This window comes from Eptatretus burgeri, chromosome 11, assembly GCF_056783735.1.
Source record: "Eptatretus burgeri isolate ZD-2024b chromosome 11, Ebu_testis_v1, whole genome shotgun sequence".
Taxonomy (NCBI): Eukaryota; Metazoa; Chordata; class Myxini; order Myxiniformes; family Myxinidae; genus Eptatretus; species Eptatretus burgeri.
Window position 1 is genome coordinate 4,508,658 of NC_140971.1, and position 10,430 is coordinate 4,519,087.

General features: G+C 42.8%; 1 protein-coding gene across 1 annotated transcript in view; it reads right to left on the reverse strand.

Moving 5' to 3' along the window:
- Window positions 1–10,430, reverse strand: part of UTP3 (UTP3 small subunit processome component) — a 34,905-nt gene that overhangs the window by 24,024 nt on the left and 451 nt on the right. Inside the window, exons 2-5 of the mRNA XM_085844955.1 lie at window positions 8,636–8,720; window positions 8,253–8,309; window positions 7,939–7,989; window positions 7,700–7,823 (exon numbers count right to left, since the gene is read on the reverse strand). Of these exons, the coding sequence (XP_085701081.1) occupies window positions 7,700–7,823; window positions 7,939–7,989; window positions 8,253–8,309; window positions 8,636–8,720 (317 nt within the window). The remainder of the gene's footprint in view (window positions 1–7,699; window positions 7,824–7,938; window positions 7,990–8,252; window positions 8,310–8,635; window positions 8,721–10,430) is intronic.

A 10,430-nucleotide genomic window follows, 5' to 3' on the forward strand; every position in this document is an offset into this window, starting at 1 on the left:
CCCCGCCAAGTGTGGTGAGAAAAGCAACACCATCGTTGTGACGTCCCTTCTACCCAGAGTACCCCGGGAAATGACAGAACTTCCCGCAAGATAAGCATCTGTGTTTGTCTCGCCTATGTCCAGGTGTGCGAGGTGCATGTGTGGCAGCTCCACTACGAGCCTTAGGATTCTGTAAATAAAACGAACATGTCCCAAAAAGGCTCCCCGGAAAAGGATCCGTAGCGTTGAAGTTTTTTTTCTTTCTTTTCTTGAAATCATCTCAATTCAATCTTTGGAAAATGCAGAGAAATCACATGCTGGATGGAACAAGGACATGACAGGATATTAGTCCACTTAGACATGAATTACAAGGACATCACAACATCACAAATGAACACGGAAATGGAATTTAAACACCAAACATCAAGGAACACCAAACACACCAATCCAATCACGAGAAACTCGTAGATTTGAACTGTGGAACGGGGGGAATGCCAGGGAAGGATCCATTTTGTTAAATACCAATGGACGTCATGTTCATCATGAGAACATAATAAGTTTGAAAAGTTTTGCGTGGACACGGCTCGGACACAGCCAAAGGTACACCACACACTCCATCCTGGTCCAGCTTATGATACACGTATGCTCCGGTGTGAGCCTTACAATCAAAAGAGAACAAGAAAAAAAGCAATCAGAGATTTCAAACCCTCACCAGGACTTGTTTTGTGCGGTGTATTTTGTGTGGCGTTTGTGTACGGGTGTGTCACGTAATTAATAAGAGACATAACTAGAACTGCCACTTTACAACTGCTGGCAGTGATGACTGGGTACCAAGACGTCCCGCTTTGATGGAACCCTCCTTTGATCGGACACCTGACCTTGACCCAAGACGTTTTTTTTTTAATTATTAGTCATTATTCAATTGAATTTAGAATGGGATTAAAATAAATTCAATTCAAACAAGAAGCAAATACTTCGATATCGCGCGGCTGGGGGCAGTAAAAGTCGAGGTTAACAATGATGAAACAATTTTGCAGTTATAAAATTTAAATGGAGACACGGTGAATTAGCATGCGTGACGGGAAGAGTTGTGACGTTGGACAAATTTCTATTTATAGCCCTCAGATCAAAGGGACGTGCACAGCCATAAGTGTGACAGAAGACGTGACAGAAGACAGGACAGAATAGCCAATTATATAACAGCGCGATGTCGCCGCGCTGTAATTAAATGCAAGACCAAGCAGGTACAGTCCTGCATTGGAGTTATTGGAAGGAACCCAAACAAGCAAAAGTGAACTCGTCAGGAGGAACCTGGATAGGATTTGGGTTTCAGCTGCTTTTCCTCTACCCTCAAACACATCCAGGCAGAGCCAAGTGAGCCTCATTCAAAAAAACAAATAAATAAATAAAAATTAAAAAACCCACATCAATAAATTAAATAATTCTGACTGCCAGACGATGTGTCTGATCAAGTTGAAATTTAAGACATGTATTCCCCATCACGACTAGATGACAATTGCAGAGATGCCAACTTTTGGAAATCAGAATTAGGGAGGATTTTCAACCGACACCAAATAATGTGCGCAAAGCGCACATCTCGAGCGCGGAGTGCTCGACCCTTGCGGCGGGGTCCAGGGCCCGCCTTAGGGCCCTGGAAGCTCTGGGGTTCTAGACGCTCTCTCGTGCCCTCTGAGCCCTATTTTGGAGCATTTAACATGTTAAGAATTCCCACTTTTTGAACAAAAAAAGGGGAAAATTGTGCACTTTTTAATGTTACATGTATGTTAATATTAGTAAGTTAGGGGACAATCAAAGATTAACAAAAAGCACAAAAGAAGCAATATTTTTCTTACCTTACTGGCTGGTACTACTGCTGCTTGCTTTTTCCATGGCAGCTTTGCTGAGTGACAGCTGTGTGGCTCTTTTAGCCCTTCTGATTATGTCTTTGCTGTATTCTCTCTGGTAGCAAGGGGTGCTATGAGCTAGTTTTTCAATTAAGAGAGCTTCCAGGGTTTTGACACTCAAATTGGGACGAAATTCAGTATGATTCTTCCGTACAAGACAGAGTGCCCGCTCACATGATGCGTTCGAATGAGGAATGACCAAGATTCCCTTCATCACTTTGCTCAAATTAGGATACTTCTTGGCACCAGTGCAGGGATCTGTGAGCTGTGAAATCCGATGCCACTGCTCATCCACTCTCACTGTCTCAGTAGCAATTGTAGCTATGGAGGCGTCTGCCTGGTAGTGAGCGAATTCACTCTCAAGACTGTCTATGTCACTATCACCGCCACTAAACAGACAGGGGAATTTCTTGATGAAAAACTCCACACAGTCAAACCCCACTTCTTGGTGTAGCTTAACATCCAGCACCTGAGCATGCTTGGCTAATTCATCATCTAGCGGCCAGGTTTTGAAGATGTAATTGCAGGCTTTCACATAATATGAGCGAACTGCACTGAAGAAACCTTGGATGTCTGACTCACTCAGAGTGAAGGTGGATTTCTTGAGACTCCTTTGTTCCCTTATATACAGTTTGGCATCGTTCCCAATCATGAGGTCCTCATCATTCTTCTGATGATTTCTGTCAGAGAAGGGTACATTTACCAGAGCAACCGATGACACCGATGGTTTCAAAACCGTACGAAGATATCTTTCAGAAGATCATTCAATTCTCCGTGCAGGAGATGAATACAGGGTTCGTCTCTTTGGAGCAGAAGATTCCCCTTCTCAAAAAGCTTGTTAGCATATCGAAGGAAGAAACAATAGAGTTTTGTTTGTGGAGACAAGAACATCCTGTTGACACGTTTTTCTCTAGATTCCTGCACAGTGTTTGAGGAAGATGCGCTTTTAGTTGTAGAACTCGTAGTACACTTAGCCGCAGGGCGATCACACTTGCGTTTACTGCCAGCAGAAGAGGTCAGACTCGTAGTACCAGATCCAATTTTACGTTTGAGGAGAGAGCTTGAGGTAGGTGCAGCCAAGGAAGAAGACCTCTGATTCGAAGGTTTTGCTGAGCTTCTATCAAGTGATTTGGCAAAAGCAGAACTTAACTTGGGTCCTTCTTTGCCTGTAGATGGGACTATCACAGTCTTTCTCGACCCTGAAGGGATCTGCTTTGTAGATGAACGTGATGAAGGGCCGGTGATGCTACGTGCTCTCAGCATTGGTTTTGGTGCTGTCCCTGCTGTCTTCTTCGCAGCAGATACTGCAGTGGTAGTGGTGAATGCTGCTCCACTAGTGCTTGATCCTGCAGTGCCAGTACTGGCAGTAGATACAGTGCCGTCCTTCTTGCTCGTTGTTAGAGTCTTGGCTACAGTTGGTTGCATTTTTCTTCGTACTTCTTCTTTGAAGAAGAGGCGAAGTGGCTCCCACTGTTCAATCAGCCTGTCTAGGCACTGACCAAGGGACAGCCACCTTGTTGCGACATGCTTCAGAATCTTGTGTGTCGGGGCATCACAGAGTTCTTGCAGTGCTTTCACTCCTTTGATGCGTTTACTACTTTTGTCCAAGTAGTAGTAAATATCGATGAGAAAGTCATCTAATTCAATGGGTAAGGCCTGAGCCGCCTTCTTGGCCGTATTGTGCATCATATGGCAAGGGCATCCCATGATGTAGCACTCTGGATTTTGTTCGTGGATATAAGCAGCGACTCCTTTGTGCTTGCCCACCATGACAGAGGCATTATCAGCACAAAAGGAAACACAATTTCCCCACGGAATTTTCCTGTCACTGAACTCATGATCAAGCAGTTTGAAAATGTTTTCTCCAGTGGAATCTTGTTTGCACGCAGGCAAACTTAGCAAACCTTGCTTCACAATCCCAGCACTGTTGTCATAGTACGAAATCAGGACAGGATATAGCTGGGCCTCACCACTGTCATTGCTACCGTCTGTAGCTAGGCTAAATGGAGCGAGTCTAGCAATATCGGCAATAGATGAAGCAGTAACATTTGACAACTCACCAATTACACTGGTCAACAACAAATTTGTTGTCTGCATTTTTTAAGCTGATTTAGGACGAATCTGATGCGCTGAATCCAAAACTCACATTAGTTTTGTTCAATCAGGTCAAGTTTTTGAGATATGGCCACATGTCGTTTTTTACATTTTTTGTTCACATGTACGCATGTGTGGAGCATTTTAGAAGAAGTTGGTGGGGGTAAAATATCATGTCAAATAATTGTTTTAATTGGAAATAATATGACAAGAAGTATTCAGGTACGATAGTTCTGGGTGATTATGTCGAAAAGGGATCAGTTTGAAGTCATAAAACCTCAAAATCTTCCAAAAATTGGTGAGGCAAAGCATAAAGTTTGTGGATCAAAACTAAAGTTAATGGGGCAGATTTTGTAATAATGTGATACAAAAAAGTTGTATTTCTTGAAATAACGAACTCTGAAGAATGTACAATACCTACATGCACCAATTTATGACATGCGCTTCTGCCTGCTTGAGTGCCACAGTACGAACCCAAAGATTGGAGACTGTTCATTGACAGCAGCAAGCGATCACTGAAATGTGTTCTGCTACACAACGGCAACCAGTTTGCCTCTGTACCCATCGCTCACTCGACTACACTGAAGGAGAAGTATGAAGCGGTGAAGTACGTGCTGGAGAAAATTGGTTATGATCAGCTTAAGTGGTTTATTTGTGTTGACCTGAAGATGGTGAACTTTTTGTTGGGACAACAGTCTGGCTTCACCAAGTACCCATGTTTTCTGTGCATGTGGGATAGTAGGGACCGTGCTCAGCATTACACGAAGAAGGACTGGCCTGTGCGGGAGGAATTGGTGCCATGCAAAGAAAGGAACGTCATCAACGACCCTCTGGTGGACAGAGACAGAATACTCTTCCCACCGCTGCACATCAAGCTCGGCTTAATCAAGCAGTTCACCAAGGCTCTGGACAAAGATGGTGACTGCTTCACTTACTTGTGCCAGGCTTTTCCAGGATTGACCATGGGGAAGTTGAAAGTTGGCATCTTTGATGGTTCTCAGATCCGTCAGCTCATCAGAGATCCAGAGTTCAAAAACTCAATGAACGAAGTGGAACTGGAAGTGTGGAAGACATTTGTTTTGGTAGTGAAGAACTTTCTTGGCAACAATAAGGCCAGAAACTACGCAGAACTTGTCAACAACATGCTGACTGCTTTCAGAAACCTGGGCTGCAACATGAGCATCAAGATGCACTACCTATTTTCACATATGAACCGGTTTCCTGAGAACCTGGGTTCAATGAGTGACGAGCAGGGGGAGAGATTCCATCAGGACATGAAGGAGATGGAGACCAGGTATCAGGGTCGCTGGGACGCAGTCATGATGGCTGACTACTGTTGGAATCTGAAGAGAGACCTCCCTGCCGCTGAACATTCCAGGAGTTCGAAGAAACGGAAGTTCAAGCCCTGAAGTTTGAACAGTGGTGACGCAACATGCAATTTACTTGTACTTACCTTTATCAATGCCCACCATTCAGATGACAGTAATCGATGTTTCTATCATGTAATCAATAAATGTTGTTGGCAAAACATTTTTTTTTCTTAAAAACATGTTTAGGATGATATGTGTTGACAAAAATCAGCTGATAATGCCACAAAAATGTAATTGATTTTGTCACAAGATCTGATTTTTTCAAATCAACTTAGCACAAAAACCTGACCTGATGGAGAGAAACGGATGCCATTTCCTGATTCAGCAGTGCCAGAATACCCTAATTCACTTGTAGAAATCTAGACAACATTCAGAAAGTAAAAAATTGTTGACCAGTGTTCTTTTTTCTTCTTTGTTCTTGTTATTTTTTTTTTTTTTTTTTTCTTTTTTTTTCTTGCTTTTTGTTCGTTTTTTTTTATTTTTTTATTTTTTTTGTTCTTGCACATCTTGCACATCTTGCAAGTTTTTGTTCTTGCACATCCATACTTTGAAGTAACTTTTGAATCTGGAAACATCTTTTGAAATAGAGGTCCAGCATGATCTGAGACTGATATGGGCAAGTTATGTTCCACAATAAATCCACTAAAGAGAAGTTCCGCTCGGGTAACATCCTCTTCCTCGCTTGTCCCTTGTTTGGTGAAATAATTCAGAAGTGTACCGGTACTCGTGCTCGAAGATCTCTCCTTTGCAATGTCTGTGTGCCGTTTGCTTCCAACGTGCTTCCGAATATCATCGCGACCTCCGTGCTCAACTGAAATATCAACGCTGCATACTGTACAATACACATGATGAATTCCTCTTTCAGACTTTCGAATACACGGGTATTGGAGACTGTATTCGGTCTTGTACTTCTGAGACCATTTCTTGGTCTTTGTAGCTTTCTTTTCTGCCATTTCGTAATCAACATCGAGGGCTTGAAGCATCGGTAACTTCGAAGTCGATGTTCCACAGCTGCAGCGCGACTCGTAGAACTGTAGCGGCTGTTAAATTAAACACCGCACGGTGGTCGCGACCGCCGGGCTGGTACGGGCCCAGCTGCATGCAGTGAGCGTATCGCATGCATATACACTGTGCATACATACCGCATGCACTGTATTGCACACATACCGCATGCACTAAATCTCAGTGCATGATCGCATAAGCGAGATCCAGACCCAATGTTTCGCTGCTCCTCATTTGAATTTGCAATTTTTTACGTACAATTTGGTAGCAGCGAACGTTATGGAGTTACCACATGCTATACGTAGCAGACGATGCTTTTCATTCAATTCTCATACTAGTACATTCTGATTAGTGAACAGTGCAAAAATATCAAAATTTCGGGAGGATAAGGATAGTGATCGTAAGGGCGGGAGTTTGGGTGAATTTTCGGAAGCCTCCCGATGAAATCGGGAGGGTTGGCATTGCTGCAATTGTGAAGTTTCACATCGACTGATTAAGCGGTTGCAGAGAAAACGTTTAATATTTTTCTTAAATCCAATATGGCTGCCAAACCATGTGACCTATGGCATCATGTGTGTGAACCTTTTGCTCCTCATTGAGAGGCGGTAGTATGTGTAAAGTTTCACCTTGATCTGATCAGCCATTTCAGAGAAGAAGATTTTTGAAGGTTTTATTATTTAAATATGGCTGCCGAATCACGTAACTGATGACGACAAAAAAACAAAACAATTGTGGACCATTTTATCCCTAAATGACCCCAAAAAAAAATTCATACCGATCGGACGTAGCGTTCTACATATGCAATTATGACATCATAACGAAGGCATCTATGACGTCATCAAAAAAAAAAACACCCTCATTCCCCATGAGGAGTACTTGCCAAGTGCCAAGTTTCAATTTTTTCCTTGGTACGGTTTCAGAGATACAGAGGTCCAGTTTTTCCCCCCATTTTTCCAACATGGCTGCCACACCACGTGACCTATGACGTCATTATCAATTAAACATTCTACACGAGTCGTCGCACCGATGGTGAAAATTTTGCCTCAACCTGACAAGCGCTTGAGTTGAAAAACACGAAACTTCTGTGCGGACAACGCCATTATCCAGGTGAGATGCACCTTGATGTTAATAAACCCAAACCTTACTTTTACCGTCGTTTTAAAGGGTAACTGAACCCCATTTAAACTCATTGTCGGATCTAACTCTCCCTTACCGATCGGCTAGTCTTCGTCGGTATCAATTTGGTTCCTCTCCCCCCCCCTCCCCCCACACACACCTTTTAAACAAATCAAAAAACCACTTGTACAAGTGATGATTGTACTAAACAAGGTACAAGGGCTCACATCTCACCGTCCAAATTGTCATTTCCATCAAGATCAAGCTCCGCGTTAGAATCTTCTTCTTCTTCTACTACCGATTCTTCTTCTTCTTCTGACGATGATGATTGTGCCGCATCCAGTGGGAGCACTTCCTCCTGCAGTTTCAGACAAATGTGGATCAGAAAGAATCAGTCGTGTTAGAGGCTGTCAATACAAGGGTTGAAGGGAATGCATTAAAGGATGAGGGGGGATACGAGGATCAAAACTCACCTCTTCATCATACGTGTCACTGTCAGAATCTGAACATGGTCCAAGCAGTTTCTACACAACGAAAAGAAAAAAAAGCCAAATTTAAATGCAAAACTACACCTCTACAAACAAGACGAGAAAGGAGAAGGGGAGGGAACGCAAAGGGGGAGGGGGGTGGGAAACGTGGGAGGTGGGGAACGCAGGGGGGGAGGGAGGGACGCAGGGGTGGAACCAGGGTGGGGGGGTACACAATGGAGGGGAAATGCAAGAGAAGAAGGAACAAAGTCCATACCACCAAGGTTCCCTGCATTTCCTCTCATTCCACCCAAACATACCTCTATTTTGGCATCGTGATGCTGCTCTACGTCATCTTGGGTGTAATCTCGTGAGGTCTAGTGAAGAGGTGAAGATAAAGATAACCTCATGAGCCTCACATCAGCATCCTACATAATGACACCTCCAATCATTCCACAAAGATTTCCTGAGTTTATGAGAACTTTCCAGGTCGAGCAGGTTGGAGATCAGGATTGTGGAACATAAATACAGGAGGAGGAATGTGTGATAACGGACGGGGTTGAAGGGTAGATCAGATGGGTAGGTGGGGGGGGGGTAATTATGCCTATATTTGGAGCAATCGCAAATGTCAAATGAAACAACCCTGCCCCCCCCCACCGCATGATGAGTACATAAAAGGACTCCCTGCTCTCCCTCAGCTCACTGGGTCAGGGTCAGGAATCTTGGAGTATGTCCGGGGATCATCGGGATCTTCATCGCCCGGCTTTTTGTTCCACGCACGAGGGATTCTGAAGAAAACAAAAGATAGGGATTAGACATTCGTTTCCTCAACAACACAAACAATAACTAGAGTCATTCGACTGCGCGCCGTCGACTGGTATTCCTCAGCTCTCCCGCACAAACACTTGAGCATTGACATATTTGACCCTTGACCTTTATCACATCTGGCCCAAAATCTAATCACTTAATTGACCCGTCTAACTTTACCTTTGTACCAAGTTTGATAAAATTGCGTCCAATATTTCTTGAGTTCGGGCGTAAACAGTGAAATTTCAGAGTTTGACCTTGACCTTTGCCACATCTGGCCCAAAATCTAATCACTTAATTTACCCGTCCAACTTTACCTTTGTACAAAGTTTGATGAAATTCTGTCTTGTATTTCTTGAGTTCGGGCGGAAACAGTGAAATTTCAGAGTTTGACCTTGACCTTTGCCACATCTGGCCCAAAATCTAATCACTTAATTGACCCGTCCAACTTTACCTTTTTACCAAGTTTGATGAAATTCTGTCTTGTATTTGAGTTCGGGCGTAAACAGTGAAATTTCAGTTTGACCTTGACCTTTGACCTTTGACCCTTTACCACATCTGGCCCAAAATCTAATCACTTAATTGACCCGTCCAACTTTACCTTTTTACCAAGTTTGATGAAATTCTGTCTTGTATTTGAGTTTGGGCGTAAACAGTGAAATTTCAGAGTTTGACCTTGACCTTCACCACATCTGGCCCAAAATCTAATCACTTAATTGACCCGTCCAACTTTACCTTTGTACCAAGTTTGATGAAATTCTGTCTTGTATTTCTTGAGTTTGGGTGTAAACAGTGAAATTTCAGAGTTTGACCTTGACCTTTGACCCTTGACCTTTACATCTGGCCCAAAATCTAATCACTTAATTGACCCGTCCAACTTTACCTTTTTACCAAGTTTGATGAAATTCTGTCTTGTATTTCTTGAGTTCGGGCGTAAACAGTGAAATTTCAGAGTTTGACCTTAACCTTTGACCTTTACCACATCTGGCCCAAAATCTAATCACTTAATTGATCCATCTTACTTTACCTTTGTACCAAGTTTGATGAAATTCTGTCTTGTATTTCTTGAGTTCGGGCGTAAACAGTGAAATTTCAGAGTTTGACCTTGACCTTTGACCCTTGACCTTTACCACATCTGGCCCAAAATCTAATCACTTAATTGACCCGTCTTACTTTATCTTTTTACCAGGTTTGATGAAATTCTGTCTTGTATTTCTTGAGTTCGGGCGTAAACAGTGAAATTTCAGAGTCTGACCTTGACCTTTGACCCTTGACCTTTATCACATCTGGCCCAAAATTTAATCACTTAATTGCCCCGTCTTACTTTACCTTTTGTACCAAGTTTGATGAAATTCTGTCTTGTATTTCTTGAGTTCAGGCGTAAACAGTGAAATTTCAGAGTTTGACCTTTGACCCTTGACCTTTACCACATCTGGCCCAAAATCTAATCACTTAATTGACCCGTCCAACTTTACCTTTTTACCAAGTTTGATGAAATTCTGTCTTGTATTTCTTGAGTTCGGGCGTAAACAGTGAAATTTCAGAGTTTGACCTTGACCTTTGACCCTTGACCTTTACCACATCTGGCCCAAAATCTAATCACTTAATTGCCCCGTCTTACTTTACCTTTGTACCAAGTTTGATGAAATTCTACAATTTGCTTCTTGAGTTATCGCGTAAACGAAAATCCG